The sequence below is a fragment of the Pezoporus occidentalis genome, unplaced genomic scaffold (genome assembly GCF_034315485.1).
Source record: "Pezoporus occidentalis ecotype Australia unplaced genomic scaffold, CSIRO_AGI_Poc_V1 ctg123, whole genome shotgun sequence".
Lineage (NCBI taxonomy): Eukaryota > Metazoa > Chordata > Aves > Psittaciformes > Psittacidae > Pezoporus > Pezoporus occidentalis.
In genome coordinates this window covers 1235817-1256408 of record NW_026913027.1, presented here as the reverse complement: position 1 = coordinate 1256408, position 20592 = coordinate 1235817, and the positions used below count along the sequence as shown (strand labels likewise).

At 37.9% G+C, this 20592-nt stretch overlaps 1 protein-coding gene across 9 annotated transcripts in view; it reads right to left on the bottom strand.

The window, feature by feature from the left end:
• Positions 1 to 20592, bottom strand: part of TENM1 (teneurin transmembrane protein 1) — an 845211-nt gene that overhangs the window by 211948 nt on the left and 612671 nt on the right. For 8 of the 9 annotated variants that reach the window (XM_062607456.1, XM_062607455.1, XM_062607460.1 and 5 more), the window contains one exon: positions 5247 to 5507. The exons of the other annotated variant lie outside the window; for it this stretch is intronic. In XM_062607456.1, the coding sequence (XP_062463440.1) occupies positions 5247 to 5507 (261 nt within the window). The remainder of the gene's footprint in view (positions 1 to 5246; positions 5508 to 20592) is intronic. 9 annotated transcript variants of the gene reach the window in all.

Genomic DNA, 20592 nt, shown 5'->3' with positions numbered 1-20592 from the left:
CAATTTCTTAATTGCACCATTGTAAATAGACAGCGACAGAATGGGAGCTAATGGAAACACTTCAGATACAGCCATTGTTATTACAAACAGGATCCCACATTGAGAGTCAGTTACATGCATACTTCTCAGAGTATGTATTGTCATTGTAATGTAGCTGTCAGTAATAATTTCTTGGAGAAATGAGAAAGCCAGAGATCCGCTTAATGCCTGGCTTGTTTACAAAATATCAGTAAACAATAGCAACATTAATCCCAATACTCTCACTTTCTTATATTAAACACAAGACACTTATGAAGAGCCAAATTCAAGTCTAATTTAAACAGGTGTGAATCACAGTAGGTCTATTGACAAACACTATAAATTAAATGAGAGCCTCAACCTCAGCTAAATCCTCCCCATGTTTGAATAACTACAGCATCCACAAGCCTGTATTTCTCATGCAGTGTCAGCAATTGAAGTATTTCTTTTACTAACTAAGCATCTTTATCCCTTTCCAGATCATGTTCAGATACCGAATCTGAAGTGCAAAGTGCTAAGGTTACTTGCCCAAAAGTCACCCATCTGTCCAGCAATGAAAGTGAAAAAAATCCCAGATTCAGGGAAAGTCAAAAGCTCTGATAAATGGACCACTGCTTCCAGAGCATAAAACAAATACATAGGTATGTTACACAATATTAATCTTACATGTGTCTATGACATTAAAGTCAGCTTTGATCTGTAACCCACTAATTTTTCTACTATATTTATTAAGATATGGCTAATATTATTATTCTTTGTAGTCTGCTGTTTAAAAATACTGATTTTATTAAAATTATTGTTCCAAATAGAATCTGGTCCTGTTTACTGATGTTAAGAAAGAAGTTCCACAATAGTTTCTGCGGGAAAAAATAAACAACTACATTTTTTCTACTTGGGTCCCCTCCCCACCTTTGCTACTTTTTTTAATAACATATTTTTGTCTTTAAAAACAAAGTCCCCATGCCAGATCTCAGGCACTCTAAAGCTGTATTCCATGACCACAGTGGTATTTCAGACTATACTAACACCTTAATTTCTTGATACAACTCTCAAAAAAACCTGCTGTGAGCTATAGCCAATGTCCAGTTGTCATGAAATAATTTAGCTAAAGGAACTGAGCACAAGAGAGCTTCAAGACTGAGTGTGCATTTCACAGTTCACTCCTCCAGCACTGGGAGCCCAGTACTCTGCTACTGGTCCTCACTACTTAGTAGAGAAAAAGTAACTAATTGCCTAAGAACATCTAAGTACATGTCAGGAGTAAGCCAAACAAGCCAGCCTTCAAAGCACTTCAAAACAATCTGATGGCCCAAAACAGGTTAAAAATAGTGTTATTGTAGAAATGGCTCAAGTAGCACATTAGCTTTCAGGTGAGATGTTGCAGGTAAAAGTAAAAGGGGTGGTGGTTGTGCAAACAAGTCAAACTTGGCTCAAAAATGGATTATGGCATGGTGTGAATGTACTTGGGGTAAAATTAATTGCTACACAGGCATCACACAAACCAAAACGTGACAATTTCACATAAGAACAGCATCAACAATTTAATGGGGAAGAATCCAAGGGTACAAAATGGGCTGCAGTCCTTTTAGTACACTAGCTAGTGTGGGGTGCAGATCCATGAGGTAGTACGAGATACATGTCTGAAAACTGCTCTTTGGTAGCTGAGGATTGTACCCTCTCCTGGAGCATAACTTTACTCCTGAAAAATATGGAAATAAATAGATTTGCCAGCTCAGTAATATGGCAGCCTAAACCGCTGAACTCAATGTTCTGATATGCTGCAATACCAGATACCATTGTTTCAGTGAAGTGAGGATAGGTACAGTCGTCTTCAAAGGAATAAAGTAACTGGTTTTGATATTGTTATTCTGCAGTGTTTCTGTCTGAAATTTACATTCACATACTGTAGAGTAACACTGTTCATGTTTAAATAGAGCTATTTATACTATATCAGAGATAAGAAATGATCCCCAAGAAATTGGTCATTCATTACTTGCAGTTAATATATATTTTGCTTAGCCTCAGGCAAAGCCGAAGGCAGTCTGTGTGCTAACAGGCTATTATTAGTTGCCATTAACATTGACAACACTAATTTAAATGGGAATGTTGGTGTTTCATACAATCTGTTCAACGCTGCCAAAACAACCTGCCAAATGTTTAAACAGTGATTATGACAGAGTTGGTGTGTCTATGAAGGAAAATAAACCTCGAATAAATTCTCAAACTGGGCTACTCAGAATACCTAATGAAGTATATATCCTGTGTCAGGGAACCTCCTGATAGAGCTTTGAATAAATACGAGAAACTTAAGGAACATCTACATAGAATCTGCAGAAGTATATATGATTCAAATCGATGTAACGCAAAAGAATGTCCTGAAAGCAGGTCTGCCATGGTCCACACACAGCTGTCCTAATGTCACTACAAAAAAAAGCTATTCTGCATTGTAGCAGAATACAGGAAAAAGGGAATGCTTATAGAGGGAAAAAAATCCCAAACCCAACCAAACCAAACCTAAACCCCAACAACAAAAAACAATTGACTTCTACAAGATACAGGCAATAATAGCAATTCGTGTTCTCAAACAATTCAACAACTATATTTTCCTCATTAATTTTACTCTAATAGCTGTGTTCACATGCCCTCTGAAAGCCAGAGTTTCTAAATACCTATTTCTATGACAATCAGACACTATCATGGAAACTAGCATTTCATGAACTTCCTGCAACTGATCTTCTGTGCTTGCCCATTTTCACACAACAGAAGTTACTGGCTGGCACAAAGTCTACTTCCATGGCAGGAACTGACGAGGACAAACATGACACTTGTGGTTCTCTGAAAAAGCCGCTGGCACCAATGACTGCATAGAAACAGAAAGATGGGCCACCTATTAGTTCATTTAAGTAGAGATTTACGAATTTCTGTACTCAAAAGAGTGCTTTGTTACCGTTTGTCTACCCAGATGCAAAACACAGTAATCACTGGATCAGGAATCTCGACTACGAATTTACATGTGAAGTACTAGATAATACACATGAATACTGCTTGAACCATCATTGTCTTCAAATTTATCCACATTAACTTTCAAGACAGTAATCATTATAATGACTCAACACCACAGGAAGCACTGATACCTGCTCTGTCAACCCTGCCTGGAGACAACTAGAGTTCAAATGAGCCTGTGCTCTCAGTTTCTTTCTCTTCCAGCACAGTCTTGACCTCAATATTGCCTCCCAACTGTTAGGTAAAATATGTATTCAAGTACCTAAAGCATGAATCCCTGATTTAAAAAGATATAAAGCTTACAAGGTACCCCATATTAAAGCCTCATGCAAAAGGACTATTCTGTTCTATTGCAGACCATGTAGGAAATAAGTTTGATTAAAACAACTCTCTGAGACAAACATTTAAGAAGGAATCACTTAATTCTTTGTTGGTGAAGCACAATGATCATGTGCCCCTACCTTAACAACACTTAACCTGTGGTTCCTGCCACGTCCACGTGGGATAATGAAGGTAACAAAAGCATTTCCTTTACTACCTGCAATAATTTCCATTTATAGCATGACTTTACTGTAACTTGCATGGCTAGCAAAACATTACAAACACCCAGCTGCACCACTGCATTACAGACTGAAACACATATAACTTGGTTATATACTTCATCGACTTTCAATACATTGGCTTCCTAGCACCTTAAGATGTAAGTGATCACATGGTATTTCTTAGTATGAAGGGTACAAGTATGCATATTCCTTTCTCAGGGAGCATTCACTTTAAACCATTTTCATAGTTAAGGACAACCAATTCCAGGCAGACTGGATTCAATTCCTTCAGTCACTGTCTAAAACCAAATGTCTTAGGGAAAAACAAACCTGAAAAAAAAACCAAACAAAAGACCCCTATGCAACAACACTTCACAGGGGATGGATCCCCCACAGAACGTGGCAAAAGCAGGAAGCCAGAAGGCAGTCATCCACTGGCTGTCCTGCAAGTGGGTGGCATCTGAAAATTAACATTCTAGGAACACAATGCAATGGGACAGTGCAGAGTGCTTAGCCCGCAAAGGAGTATTTAATTAAAAATGAGCTGTGCCATAAAACCTTTTTTTTTTTTTTTACACTCACTCAGATCATCTAATGTCTTTGAACATATATTGGACATTATCATTAGTATTGAAAACAAGCAGATGAAATTATAATTAAATTACCAGCCTCGTATTTGACAGATTCATAACACGTAAGTATAGAAATGACATTCATGACAGAAGTGACTTTCATCTTATGATTACTAAATTGTATCACTGTCAACACCAGAGTGTCAATCTGCCACTTTCACTGGCTCCCCTATCTCTTATCCGTTTAAAAATATGTATTTAATTACGTTGAGACCTGACATATAGACCTGCTGTAACATGTAGCTATTAAACACAGAAATTAAAATATGCAGTAAGCATGCTGATCTTAAGCATGATAAATTTGTTTACTTACTATACTCTTTCAGGAAACATTTAGAGCACATTTTCATTAATTTTGTTACACACTAAATCACAAGAGAAACAAATAAGTAAAAGCATCCTGAAAGAGAATTTTTTTTTCTTTTAAAAACAAAATAATAACCCAATCCCCCTGCAAAACCTAGCCCCAAAACCCATCTGCCATATACGGAGATATACAGAACTGAGACGATGAAGACCTGTTCACTCTGTCCTGCTGATAAGGGCATGTCTTCAGGTGTAGCCTGAAATTACAGGTAAAAAGAGCATCTAGGATTCCAGGTTGCCTTTCTGAAGTCACCTGACTGTAGAGTCTTAAAGCTACGCCCAGAAGCCAGCACATGCAGGATCAGTTCTACACAAAACATGACATAAACGTAGCACGTACAGATTTATTTTAGAACCTAATTCATAGGCCACTAAGCTCAAATGATAAATGTCCTATGGCATAAAAATAGAGAATGTAGGACAGTAAGCAGTTTCTAGAAGAATGATGTTTTAACAAAAGCATTGTTTCATTTTTCTTGACTTACTTTCCATCTACACTATAATTGCAACACACACACCAAACAACCCTTTCACCTTTCTTATAATACAGAGACCTAAAAAAGGAATAGGGGAAAGAAAGAAAACAAAACAAAATAAAGCAAAAAGGAAAATAAAAATTAAGTAGAAGAAAGTTTCAAATAAATTACTACTTCTATTCAATACATTAGATGCATTTCTTTATTACCATTCTCCCCATCAGACTTCCTTTCATGGTCAGTGTCAGTGAGGGACAATGCTGAGTTTGCCCGGCTTGACAAACAGGAGCTGTGTTCTGATTTCATCCCCCTCATCCACATCCTCAGGGCATGTTCCGGGGATGCACCACCTTCTGTTTCAGTATCCACATCTGAGCCCGCCTCTAGTGGGTAACTGTGCTCAGCTACACCATGTAACTCTGTTTGATAGCCAGAGCACAGAATATGGGGAGTCTCACAGAATTCCATGTCTGGAAAAAACAAAAGTTCAGAAGAAAGTTTAGAAGCAAAAAGCAGTATACCTTTGGTTTTCTTTTGGAGAATCAGTTTCGAGAACTAACACGGTTAATACTATTAATAGACTTTCTTTTGTCAACAACTCACTGTGCTATCTAATCTAACACAACTAGAAGTGTGCGACTCAAAAATCTATAATATTGCACTGTAATTGTGCCTTTTTGTCTGATAGAAATATATTATAGCTCAAATATGTGTACACATCCACATGCTGATAGTAGTACATCAATTTACAACTGAAGTGAGTACTTACAAATACAGACACTTTCTTGGTTTTTGCCAGAAAGGCAACAGCAGTAAACTTAATCTCAATAATGCACAGCAAATTTGCAAACAGAGAATTAACAAAGCAACATTTGAAATATTTGAAGACAATGAAAGGAACTTACCATTGACTTGCTCTTTGAGAGTGCTGTCCTTGCATATTCACAGCAGTGGGTTTTGGCTCTCCAGTGCTGGTGACCTACAGGAACTTCCTAGAAGAGCAGTGACTACTAGGACTGTACAAGTGCCATCTGATGACACCAAGCAATCAGAGATTTTAAAGAGTTGTACAGTGCCCCATACTTCCGTTATTCTATTAAACACCACAACTGTAGGGCAGTAGAATTCCAGTAACAAACAGAATATGGACAGAACCCATCATGTGAATATGCAGAGGAAACATTCTCGAAGAACTACAGGTGAGTAACACACATCATCAAATTATAACTTCCCTTTGAGGTAGCCTCTGCATATTCTCACTTGTGAGAATCCAATTACAAATGCAACTCCCAGGGAGTAAGACAAGGAGTTCTAATTAAATAAGGATTAGAGAACTACACTCCCTAATTGAACAGCAGACCTGGGATGCCATCTTGAGAGACTAAATACAATATCAAACATGCATACAGTATTCTTCCAATTTCTAGAAAAGAAACACTGGAGACAAGAGTTCATTGATAGAGACTGAGGACAAACACTCTCTTCTACTGTCATCCTAAGTAAAGCTTTAATTTGCCAAACTAATCCACTTACCAGGCAGTGAGAGGAACAGTTCTTACTTTAAGCACACTCTCCCAAATAACAAAAAGCCCTGGTATTTTCTTGAAGGTATCAACCAAAATCTACAAAAGAAATGCTAAGCAGAATATGCTGAGGTGGCTCAATTTTGAGTCATCTATCTCCCTGTATCTTTCCATCAAAACATTCCTTAACGTCTCAGTTGTAGTGACAGCCCACAGAGGCTGGTTTTATGCTCAGGAAATGGCAACCTCTTTTCTAGAGGGCAGAGGAAAAAGGTGGGCAGCAAACAGAAAGAAGTGGCCATGGCCACACTTCCCAGCGCAAGAGTCCTGGAAGGTGACCCTGTCTCCCTGGTGCTGTCACAGCATTGGCTGGCCTCTCCCAGCAGCAGTGGATTTCACTGCTCCTTTTGGAGCCGCAAGATGGATCTGGGGCCTCCACAGTGTTCCATCACCTCTCTGATCTCTTCCCCTTGTCCACAGGACTTGCTCTCAGCCCTACACTTGAGAAGCTGCAACACAGGCCACCTTCACTAGCTCTCTTCTCCAAGACTTGCAAATGCCTCAAGGCTGACTGTGAGTCTAGATGGAGACAGCTAGAGAAAATAGTCAAGATGCCTAGAAGCAGCTACACAGCTTTTGCAGTAGAGGGAATATCTGGCATTTAAACTTTATCTCCCACTGTAATGCAGTGTTCTGCATGTTCTCTGGGGCCTGTTTACCACTGGCACTTGGCTGATGGGTAGAACAAAAGAGGAAAAGTAGTTTAAGGCAGTGCTTGTGGACACAAATGTAAGAGGAGACTGGATGCTACTGGTTCTCAATCCTACGCAGATGCTTGCAAGAGAGACTGTAAGACCTGTAAGACGGCGAGAAAGCTGTAAGACCTTCTGGGAAAATCTCTCCTTCCCCTATAGCTAAGATAATAAATGGAAAACACAGTCTGTAGAGAAGTCCTGTGTTTCTGAGATTTTCAAAGCTCACGGGATATAAGAGACACAGAAACAATCTCACAAAGCCAAGATGCAATTAAAACCACTGTTGCTCATAAAATGTCCTATTTTTAAGTATCATTTTCATTACTTATTATATACACAACAAACAAGCTCCACTTGGTTTAACAGACAGCACAGACCAAATCTTTGTATGACATGAAGAGTGCAGCTATTGATGTTGAACACTGAAACACCACAGCTGCATTACATCCCTACTTTTCACTCTCTTTTTGAAAGTACTCAGTGAATAAAACCATCTTTATACAAATATGGTTCCAAATGGTGCACATAAACCAAATGCAAAAAGGACTTGTACATAAACCAGGAATTAAAAAGCCAGCAGCAGTCCCGGATTACTAATGCGGAGCGTAGTATCAAGGAAATACAGACTGAATCATGTAAAACAGCTTGTTTTACTCCACCCTGAAAGGACTACACTGTTCATTTAAATTGAGGTTGTGGATGGCACTATTTCACCAAACATTTTTCACTAGCAAAGCCATAAGTCAATGCTTTCTGGTGAAACAGCCGATTTAAAGTTCTGCTTAACTGAGCTGAGCTACTATATAAAAGTAACAGGAGCTTCACTCCACATTCTGCACCTCTGCTCTGAAAGGTGAAAGCCAAATCTTGCTGGTATTGCTTGCTCACAGCCAGCAATGAGCAGGCTTGTCACATGCAGGGGTACCATCCATGCTGTCCACTCCATCAAAAATTTATGATGGTTAACACATGCTTTAGCAGAAGACATAAAAAGAGGAATAAATCTGTACTGCCATTTAAAGAAGTACATTATCAAAGAAAATTAAGATTCAGCTGCTAAAACCATATAAAATTCAAGGGAAGTAAATTAGGCTCCTACATTTGGACAGTTGCGTTTAAAGAGACTAGCAGGTCTTTAGTGCTTCTCATAAGTGCTAATGAGAAGGTAGTTCCAAAGGAGGGTAGGCTATTGATGTACATCAAGACCAATTTATACTGAAAAACACAATTCTTTCCTCAAGAAATAAGAAAGCCAACAGGATTAATTATCAGCCTTTATACTGGTCTCTATTTTGACTGAGGCTCACACTGCAGAAATAACCTCCAGTGAACCTGTCTTGTAACTTTTTTTAAATTTTGAACTATCTCAAAACCCAGCATTATCCTGTTTTTTTTAACTTAGATTTATGTGAAGTACAACAGCAACCCAGGGTTCTTAGAGTAGATCTGTCAACTACATTACACCTTGTGATCTCAAGAAGTATATTCTGAACCTCCCCCTTCAAAACAGATTTCTACCTGTTTTCACCAGCTGAGGAACTTCTCCATAATTACAACTCTCTGAACTTCATGAACCATGTCAGCTGCTGACAGGGCTCCAGAGAGTGAGCATGCAGGCCCTTCTCCACATGGATGTCCACTCCAGGCAGACATCTGCCCCTAGCAGCCTGCAGCCCACGTTCTCCCTGTTTGCAATTGCATATGCCAAGGGGAAAGTAGATCCCAGTAAATCTCACAAATGCTAATTAGATTACACATGTTTAAGAAGCACAGAATTTACCCTTCAGTCTATATGTTAATTCAAAATGTAGGAGCTAACTTACTCAAGTGTTTTAGCCGATTTCTTCTGGTGGAGCAAAATAAAGACTTTTTAATACTATAACTCATATTCAACTGAAGTGTAATGCAATATATTACCTTAATAGTTTATTTCTTAAGTATACAAGCCTTTGCATTATTTTAACTCATGGGATGTATTTTCTGAAAAGCACTTAGAATTCCAAAAGCGGCTGCTTTTAGTCTGCATATCTAACCTTATTACCTATAATACTACATATCTCCGCAAGGAGATAAAGTTCAAGTGGGTTTAACAATAGAGTTAATCTTACCAAAAAGAGATAGTCACAGGAGAAGTGAGGGAACATTAATACAAAATTCAACTTTTCACAGGAATTGTGGACAGAGTTAAAAAGGCTGCAGCTGAAATCATATAGATCACAATAGGACTTTCACCTCTGGAGTCCTATGGAGCCTATTGCAACACAGCTGTTAAACATAAAAGTATTATTTTCCTCACTGATATATATAAAGAAATGTAAACTATCTAATGACCAAGAAAAGGAAAGAAGTCTGAGTGTGTTAAAAAAATAAATCACTATTTCAATTAACAGATCTCTTTCTTTCTACCTTTAAGTAACTTTACTGAAAAATAAAATAAAATAAAATAAAAAAGTCTGAAGAGACGAGCAGATAAAGAGAAGTTTGTCCCCACTGGGCAACAGTGCTTTTGCTATTTACGGCACTCATGTTGATACGAAAATCAGGCAGCTGCACAGGCAGCCAGATCTAATGCTGCTCCCAAGTTTGCACACCAACAGAGCACTACTGAAAACTCAGATATACCCATCAAGTATTTATTTGCTACAGCATCTATTTAGCCACCAGTACAATTAACAACTTACATTTAGGAATTCCAGAAAGGCAAATAATAAACATTAACCTGAATACCATCATGTTTATATTAGTTACCAGCTGGTGTCTGAAGGAGTGGTAATGGGAATGCAAGGGAAGAATATACCACACATGCAGTTTTCAGGCTAGTGTAGGGACTGGGATTTTCTAGCATTATACTGTGAATCTGTGCATGTTGTTTCACACTCTGAACTTGTGCCAATGGGTTTAATCAGCATGTGCCTTGAATGTGCTTCCAAATGAGAAGAAAGGCAGACCAGCTACTCACGGCATGAATCTTAGAGAGAGAGGGAGGGAGGTAAGAAGGGAGGAAGAAATGTAAATCAAATGGGGAAAGTGAAGTTCACATTCATTTTTGGAAGCAATACATATGCACCTTCCTAAATGAGAAATTTTGAGGGCTATTGAGCACTCTGCTAAATTCACTGTGTTCAATGGCCCTTGAAATTTCTCATTTCTCACCTAAGGACCATGGTTTACTGGCGGTACACTGGACTTGAGAATTAAACAGGCAAAGATCTTAAGCTACTTCATAAAGTCATTTGTGTAACACAACCTGCTAGATGACTGTGAATGTCTGTGTGTGTTCCTATTTCACTTAGTCAAAGTTCTCAGTTGTTTCCATGTTGGGAAGATGCTACAACTTTCCTAGGACATTATAATTCAAAGACATTAAGCTTCAATAACCATTCATATGCAAATCATTGAGGAAGAGGCCAAAAATCAATTAATTTGCAAAAGCACATTATACTGACTATTAATTTGCTTCCGAAATTTCATGTTTATCACCAATTAAATTATTACCACAGCCCAAAACAGATTCTCAGTCGCACATATTTTAATTAAAAAAAAAATTATATACCTATTACACACAAAAAATATGCACATAAAAGATACTATTTGAGGTTTTATAGTTATCCATTACATGCATCATAATGCACATTTTCAACTTTTCCTTATCAATGTAGTTTTATTTTCTTCCAGTGATCCCCAGTTACCACCACAGATGCTAGCAAAGTTAAAAATGATGGTAATTACAAATAAAGGAGGAATAGAAGAGGAATCGGAGTCTGCTATAACATTAAGGAATTTCATGAAATTTGCGAATTAGGCAGCTATGGGATTAGGCTGCACTTGCAGGCAATTCTTTGACTTGCAAAATTTATGAGAAAAAAATAAACTCTTAATTCCTCAAGTCCTTCCCCAGAGGAACCAGAGGATGAGGTTCCAGCCCATGCCTCACAGGAGATATCTTCTTAGTCCCTTCGTCACGCTAATTCTTCAAGCTTAAAGAAAGAGGACAGGAGCAGACTGAACCTATTTTTAAAACTGCTCCAGGAGTTCTCAGTTATTACTTTCTATTTTTATTGTTATTAAAATCAACATGAATAAGGAAATGAACTTCTCAAATTCTGCATGGAAATCATCCTGATCCTGGGAGGACATAGACAAACTTTTTCCACACAAGTGGAATAATCTTTTTGCAGATTATTGGAAATTGTTCATGTTAGAGATTTTGCTTTTCAAGGGGAACTAGCAAGATGCCAGAGAGAAGGCTTTTGGAGCTACAATGGGGGTGTGGTGGGTCTCAGTTTAATTTAGGAAGCAATGCTGTAATTACTAGACTGACTAGGATTTCAGTCCTTCAGGTTTAAATACATCTTAAGTATTGCCGCCTATAGCCTTTCCTATTCCTAAGTGTGGCTTTCTGAGGTGAGCTACTTCCATGCATAAGACTGTATTAAAGAGAAATTTCTACTGCTGTGGCTTTCTGAGGTGAGCTACTTCCAAGCATAAGACTGTATTAAAGAGAAATTTCTACTGCACGTACTTACATATATATATATATATATATATCTCTTTTAACAAATTTTACAGTTATAAAATCATAGCAAATACCAGGAGTTAGCATTTAACCTAAATTCCTGATAAAGGAAATGTACTTAATGTCAAATAATGACCACATTAACTCTACCCTATTAAAGACAAGAGTAAAAAAAAATTATCTAATTATTGAAGATGAGAAAGAACCTCTGTAACATTTGTGAAGTTCTTCTAATGCTACAGTTGAAATACACTTTGAAAAAGTCTGTCTTACAATACATTCAATTACAATTTAATTCTCCATATGCAAAAAATCTATTGGGAAATAAAGAATTTTCAAGAGAAAATATTTTCTGTTTCCAAAAACTCTATTCTAAGAGCAAATCATTACAATTTTCTTTGAAGAATCTAAAGGTTTCTTAGTACTGAAATAATTTTTCAGTTACAAGATTTGTCATTTGTGTATGTGCTTCATGGAAACAGAAGATGATGGATCCTTTTTTCTTGTAATTAATTTTTCAAAATTAAAGCTAGTCACAGCCTTAGCCTATAGATTTTCTTCAGTTTATATATATATATATAAAAGAAGCAAGACAAAACATTCACAAAGGAAGCAGAACTATGAAGCAAATCATCCACAGCATTTTCTCTTTGGAAGAGTTTAATATGAACAAATATTCTTCCTCAAGATTAACCACAGTGTGAGAAACAACAGAGTACTGAGAGCTTTAGCTTAGCACATTTACAATTTTCAACAGACAAAGTTAAGGTTGTGTGTGCTTTTAACTTGTTTCAAAGCCTCTACAGCACTGAAGAGAAGAAAGATTGACATCATTACTAAACAGAGTGTAAACTGTGTACTAACATTCTTCAAAGTGAAATTACCTTCACATTATTTCTATATCCCTATAAACTTGAATTAAACTCAGAGATGCTTTTCTGGTAGTAACTCCTGAATGCAGTTACATTTAAAGCAGAATCACTTTCATTCAAACATTCAAAAGGTTTCATGACAGATATCACTTTCTAACAGAACTTAAGAAATAATTTTTTTCCAACAGTTTTTATTCTGGGTTAGAAAACATTTTTAAAATATACCTTTTGCATCTAAAAAGAATGAAATTGTTCCCCTTTTAAAATTCCAGTCAAACCACTGACTTTACATACATGAGCATCAAAACCTTTTTACAATAAAAATGCACGAAGCAGGTATCTTTATAAATTCCACTGACGTAGTGTTACAAGCAACACATATAAAACTCCAGAAATCTAAAATCTGGTTTATTTTACAGTTCTGTGAATCCAGTGGGTCAGGTGAAGAAGGTAGCGCTTCGGCTTCAGGTCCCTATGACCCTCACAGAGTAAGCATCTGGCAAGTGCCTATCTTCATGAAGATGGAAATACTTCTAGAAAGCTGCTACCAACAGGGATTTATCAGAAACATTCCCCTTTACTGATGGGATATTCAATAGACAGAAACTCAGACTGACCACAGAGTAACTCAGCTCCTCACCTTAACTTCCACCAAGAAGTATGAAGCTCTAATGTAATTTTAAGATTGCTTCAGAGAGTATCAAGGATACTGCTACCCATTTTCCTCTGAAGTGGCATGAATGAGGGGCAGACAGCAACTGGAGGCAGGTAGTTGGTCACACTGTGCCAGTTTCAGTGAATGGTCAGTGACTGAGTTATTTCGGATATGAAGCAGCACAAGTGAGGGGAAGGTTTCTGCAAGGCAGCACTGACAAAGTGGCACTTGTGCCCATTCCAACTGACAAATTGTTAAAAATGCTGAAAATGAGGAATAAGTATTGGCAGTGGAGCAGGTGTTACAGAGAGGTCTAAGCACGTAGAGGCAAAGTCCCTTAAAGAAAGTGTAATGTATAAGGCAGCCACCAGCATCACCTTCTGTGTTTACAGAGTGAACAGGAGAACAGTGCCTTGGGCGCAAGAGCCCGAAGACCAGTTGCTCCTGTCACTGTTCTGCCATCACAGAAGCAAGGAAAAACAGGACAACAGCTTCTTCTAGGGTGTGAGGTCCATGAGCTGCTCTCAGCATGAGGCTCTTGCCCTCCACTGGAAGCCCTGCAGCCTGCAACTTCCACCCGGGCAGCTTTTCAGAGCCTAGGTATAGTCACCTTCAGCGCTAAGCAGGAGGCGTTCTGTTTGACCATTTTGGTTTTATCACAAGGGCTTTCTAAGAAGGTTGTATGTGAATTATATTCACATAAAAATGTGAATTTATGCAACATAAATACATTTATGTTGCATTTTGCCTTTTGCAAGTACTCTGTCATAGTAGCAAGTTGCAGAATTTAGTAAGTAAGGCTTTACTTTCCTCTCAAGCCTCCACAAGCAGAAGGGTTAGGAAAAATAAGCAAGCGGGACATTTGGGCAAACAATGTGTAGAGAAGGAGGATGCTGTTTCTTCCATGTTCCATCACCCCCAGGAACATGGTTGGGCCTGGCTGGAAAAAGGTGAAAGCAGGAAGAAGAGATCTGATGTAAGCAATAGCCCTTCTCCAACCCATCAAACTGGATTTGCATACGTATTCATTCTTTTTTTGTTGTGAATCTGCTAGAAATCCAGCATATAGCTAACGGAAATCAAAACGGAAAACACTGCTAGTGAGAGATGAAAGACATCAGCAGCAAGAGTGAATATCTTTGTAAAGAGATACTCTTGGCTTTAAAGGGTGAACTATTTGCTGTGCTTTTTGAGAAGTCAGGAAGCATAATGAACCAGAAGTAGTATCACATATTACTTTGGAAACATAAATGCTTGACCCTTTCTGATAAGGAGGAAATTCTTTCCTGTTAGGGTGGTGAGGCACTGGAATGGGTTGCCCAGGGAGGTTGTGAATGCTCCATCCCTGGCGGTGTTCAAGACCAGGTTGGACGAGGCCTTGGGTGACATGGTTTAGTGTGAGGTGTCCCTGCCCATGGCAGGGGGGTTGGAACTGGATGATCTTAAGGTCCTTTCCAACCCTAACGATTCTACGATTCTTCAGGTAAAAGTTTGACAAACCCCAATCTGCAAGCTTCCAGTGTTACCAAGTCCTGCTGGTCCCAGCAAGCAAACGCAGGCATACTGCCAGCCAACCTGTTCAAACCTTGGAGATCAACACCACAAATGCTATCAATCCTGAAAGTACATCTGACATGCCTCCCAACACCCACAGCTAAGAAGTCTGCCCAATGCTGCCAAAATTTGAAATTTAAATTCATTGTTTTCTTGGTGGGATCTCTAACATTTGCAGAATATTATACCTAATTTTATATCTCTTTTGCTTTCTTTTTATGCATACATACACATTTGTGTGAAATATTAGATATAAACATAGATATACAAATATAGAATTTGTAAAATTTGTAAAATAGCTGAAACTGAAGAGGAGTTTTGGCGTCACTAGCACACCTCCCTGCTCAAAGAAGGGCCAAGTTAGGTCAGGTTGCCCAGGGCTCTTATTTAAGAGTATCAGAGTCCTTCTCCGTAGCAAAGCCTGTTGACAAGACTGCTATTGTGGATCACAGAGTGCCATAATGCATTTTAGAACCATCTCCTGGGTGAGGCTTTCAAGACACAGTGGGTTACACCCCAACAACAAAACTGGAAATCCAACTTTGCTTCTATGATTTTGAAAATCCAACACACAAATTGTTTTTCACTGTTAAAATATTCAAATTCCCTATAAATTCCCAAATTGCTCTTTAGCATGTAATCACCTTTTCCACTAAAGAAAAAGAAAAATCAATTGAGACTGCAAGATGCTCCCTATTAGAGCTCAGGAGGGCTCAACAGTTTGACTTTGCCCTATTTAGGATTAGAGGTGCACATATTTCCACTTTTTTTTTCCCCTTTTTTTCCCAGCTTTTAAAAAAGTTTACACATGAAGGAGATGACCTTACATGATCTTAAATTAACATCTAGTATGGAAGCAGCACATTCATTTAGATTGAACTGCTAAATAACATTTAGACCAACAAATACACCCTTTGGATTAATAGTGGAACAAGGAAGAGAGAGAAAGAATGTGTACGTGCACAAGCTCTTCCATTCACATCCAATTACATCTAGCTGCCAATCTGACATCAATGAGAACATATGAAAGACAACTTGGCACATCTGTTCCATTTGATTAGCCAACTGGGGATACAGCTTGTCAGTCAAATTGCCCCTCTTCCCCCCAAAAAACTCTTGAGGGGTTTGTCATCAAATGTTCCATCTTATTAGGCAAAGCAAGATTAAACTGCCTTCAAAAAACTCTGACCACTTCTGCTCCCTTCTTTCTTCAAGTGTTCAGTTTAGCAAAGGGATTTCAATAACAGCAGTTCAAACTTAAAGGTCAGCTCTACTGCAATTTAATATTAAAACAATTTAATGGAAATAATTGGTTTTGTGTATCTTATTTTTGATACATGCAATCACAGTCACTGATTTTCAACTGTTTAAATGATTTCCTTCCAAGACCTATATTCAATTTTCTAATATCTTAAGATATTATATATTCTACATTATATTTCTATGAATAATGATATAAAGATTATTACATTCTATTTCAGCAACTACAAAATGGGGTCATGGTTTTATATCATCAAGATGTGTCAAAGTAACTCAGCTGAAAGCAGTGGAGTCATTTCAGGTGACATCCCCAGAAAACACACTGTGGTAACTATCAGTATCACGCAGCACCATTACTATTAAAGTCAAATAGCCAGTTCTTAAAATATATTTTACCCTAAAATGTACATTATTGTTACCAAGGAAAGATGAAAATTGGAGATATTTGTATCAGCATAATAAAGTTCCTAAGCATATAATATGGTGTCTACAAAATTTTCCATCTTAAGATTTGACGTAGAACTCCAAGAGGGAAGTACCACCATTTTTCCTGTGCTGCACCAAATGGAACTAAGTATGAGAAGAATTGTGAAGGACACCAAATCAAAACCTCTGTACATTTTCATGAAGTTCAAACAAGTGCTGTGAGCACCAAATGTTATCCAAATTTTGGGAACACAGCCACGACACAAAGAAATAACTCAAATATTTTTATGTGGGTAGGAACACTTTTTTTGCTGCTCTAGACCTCTTTGATTTCCTTGCCCTTTCTTAAAGTGAGTTCTAATTGGTTTAAAATACAAAATTGCTTATTTAGTTATATCATACTCATTTTAGCAGCTATTCTAGTCATTGACTGAAAACTCCAGCCTGTGATTTAACTACATAGCATTTTTATCCTTCACAAAGACAAGCAATATATAATTGATACCTGGGAAATAACAAGTCATGACTGGTAAGCATTACAATGTGATTGCTTGCCTTTGAAAATCAGCAGGCAGGCACCTGCTCTTTCTAATGCAAATCACAAGTAATGTTGACTATCCACAACTAAAACCAAATCTCCTTCATCATCAAATGAATGGATGTATTTCTGCTGCTAATGTGTATAAAGATGGTTGGAGACTGAATACCTAACCAGAGCTAAAAGTTGTTAAGAGCTTTGTTAGACAAATCCTAAAGAAGGAAATCATAAACGGAAATAATTTGTTTGGAACTTAACAAAATGAAAAACACAGGAGAAATTATCCACAGTATTAGCATTCCCCGTAAAAATTGCTTCTAAATTTTTCCAGCATCTGCCCTTGAGACATATTATTTGTGGAATACAAGATATATGAATAGATTGTGGAATAGAAGACTGGCAGCTCCTTCCTAGCTAACATACCTTGTATTCTGCAGCAATGTGAAACAGAAAGCCTGTGAGCTCACTATAACTCTTGGTTCCGAGAAGCTGCTTGATCAATGATGCTTGGGAAAGTCAAACTTACGAGCCTCCACAGCAGATGAGCATACTCTAAATCAAACCAAAAGGGCACTAACAGATTAGCTTAGAGTGGCTCTGTAAACTCATCCATGCCCTGAAGGAAAGCTTGCCATAGGCAGATAAGCAAAACTCACATTCTGTATTGCTGGAAATACTTTATGCCTCCTTATTAAAATATTCACACAGTTGGAGGTGAACTAATTGAGGTGGTGGAGACAGTAACACAGAAGGCACTTAAAATGCAATTAAGCCATGATCAGAAAAGGGACATGTATGAGAGAAAGCACTCAAAACAGAGATTCCAGAGAAATACCAGATTCAAGCAAAAATGCGTATTAAACTGTGTTCAAAGATGTTTTTATATGTATACTACTAAGGGTCTCTGTACAGACACCAATTCAAACATTAAGGCCACAGCTAACCAGGAAAAAAAGAAGAAATAGGCCTTTGTTTTAGATAACCTTCATGTGCTTCAACACACACCATAGGGACAGGGGCTTTGACAGGAAAATCAGGGCCCTATCCTGCACCTGGACTTGAACTGGAGTCACTCCAAATTATGCTGGGGCCATAAGAACAAGAGTGCTAAAGGAATATTAAGTGCCTCACTCATTTTTTTTTTTTTTTTTTTTATTCCATAAAAACACACTTTAGCTCTACTGTTAGATGTTCTGGAAGGACTGTAGCAGCAACTATTGCATATACTGAAAAGCACAGGTCACATGTATACTCACGTAACTATATGTAACTACATGGAACTTCACAATCCTGATTCAACGCATAGAACAAATCCCATTTGTGACAAAATCTGCAGTCTAGCGAGACTAGATAGTGTACAGAATTTAGTGCCTATTATCCTCCTGTCAGTGTTAGCTACTTTACATGGGAAAAAAAAGAAATATATATATATATAAAAGTACAAGGTAATAGCAGTTAGGTGAGGAATTGTTTTTAGATTGAAGGAAATGATTAAACATTCTTTTATACAAAGGTTTCCTCCAGCAGACAGCTTTATGTTTTGAACAAACCTTATAGCTCTTTTCCACTTTTTTGTCCTCTTAAATTCCATGCAAACCTCCTGAGTTCAGAGTCTTCACAAGAAACAGTTACCCCACAGAGTACAAGACACATGTGGATTTTCCTTTTTTCACATTATCCACCATTTGGTACTGTCTCATTTCCCTACCAGCTGCTTCACCATTTCCTGAGCTGCACCATCTCGTACTGTGTCCAATATTAGACACAGCAGTGACAGAGCAAATGGGAAATAAACAGCACAGCTGATCAGGAGAATTGGCAAAGGATGCACACAGCACATCCAGGAACGGTTATGAGTAAAAAACCCTCCACATTTGTTTGCAGGTGCTTAAATCACGTCTCTTCAAAAACATAGCAAGATCCTTTCTGACTCGACTCTAATCAGACTGAACTCTTATAAACCAGTCTGATTGCTATTTCAGTAAGCACACAAAGACCTGAGCACTGAATTAGGAGCAAACGTTTTTTAATGATAGACGGCCCAGTGGAGGGGGAAGGAGAGAAGCAAGGGCTTGGACTCAGTGAGTATGAATGTGAGGATGACTCAAAACCAAGAAGGATGAGCAGTGAGCTCCCATGAAGCACTGAAGAAAGTGAACACAGAACAAAGAACCACTTTCACCAGGCTAATAAAAAGTATTCATTTGAATCGTCCTGTCCACAACGCATGCATTCAGAAGAGTATGTACATCTCTCATTGCAGTCTCCTTCCTACATCTTCCTGGTTTATTTCAATTCAGAATGAGGAATGTATAAAGAGCCAGGAAGAATGAATGGACAACAGGAGAGAAACAAAACACCGAATGACAAACAACTTGTTCATGCACTGCTACTGGAAAACTTAAAGAGATACTGGCCAGAAATTTCACAAGTCAGAATTTTTCTGTTTAATATGGTTGTCTTTTGATTAGACTAGTTGGCTGAAATAACACCAGGCAGGCTTTCAAGCACATTTTGAGGCTAGTTTTTGCAAAATAATAATACAAATACTGTAAAATTGTGTTGAATGTTGCAGAAGACACCAAGTCAGTAAATACCTCACTTTTAAAGAATGTGCTGCTGAACTTTAACCAAACGCTGACTGATCTCTTACTGCTGTTATTGCATCTATTTTTATTCAGCACTTATAGTCATTTTAATAATATCTATGCAAAATAAAGAAAACCTTTATGTTCCTTTTTTCTCTTTTAGGACTTATTAACCATTAAAATATATTTTATGCATATAATTCTTCTATAATTCTAAAAAGATCATAAAATTAAACTGAAATATAGGTACTTACTAGCAACATTATTCCACTCAATTGACAGTCTAGATAAATCCATTACCACAGCCAATTTAAGGACTGAGATTTCTTCTAGTAACTCCCTTACTTTCTTTTAGTAACAACCCTTGAGAAAAACTTGAAAATACTGAAATATAATGTCTGAACACTCAATCACAGAAGATATTTCAACTGGAGCACCAAATTACAGCAAATCATCACCTTGTTTATGTCCACTGTGCTGGTTCCTCACATTCAGGTGTGGGATTTAAGGCAGCACATAGAGGAGCGGCAGGTGCCTCTCTTCTTTATCTCGAAATACCAGTATTATATAAAGGAAGAGTTTTGTAATTCTTGTGATGGCTATTTGACCCAAATCTGATACCACAGATTATGGAGCATTACTAAAGCATGAGGAACCATAACCTTCATGCTGCCAATAATCATCACATGGGTGGATTCAAGGCTGAATAATACTCCACTGGAGAGTGGGAATAATGTTAGGGAGAAGTTGGCCAAAGCAGTCACAGCTCACTTTGTGCTGAGGTCTTGTGCAGCTGTATGACACACAGATGGGTGCCAGGAATTCATGAACTGAAGAAACAGCCTGCAGTAGGCAGACCCATCCGCTC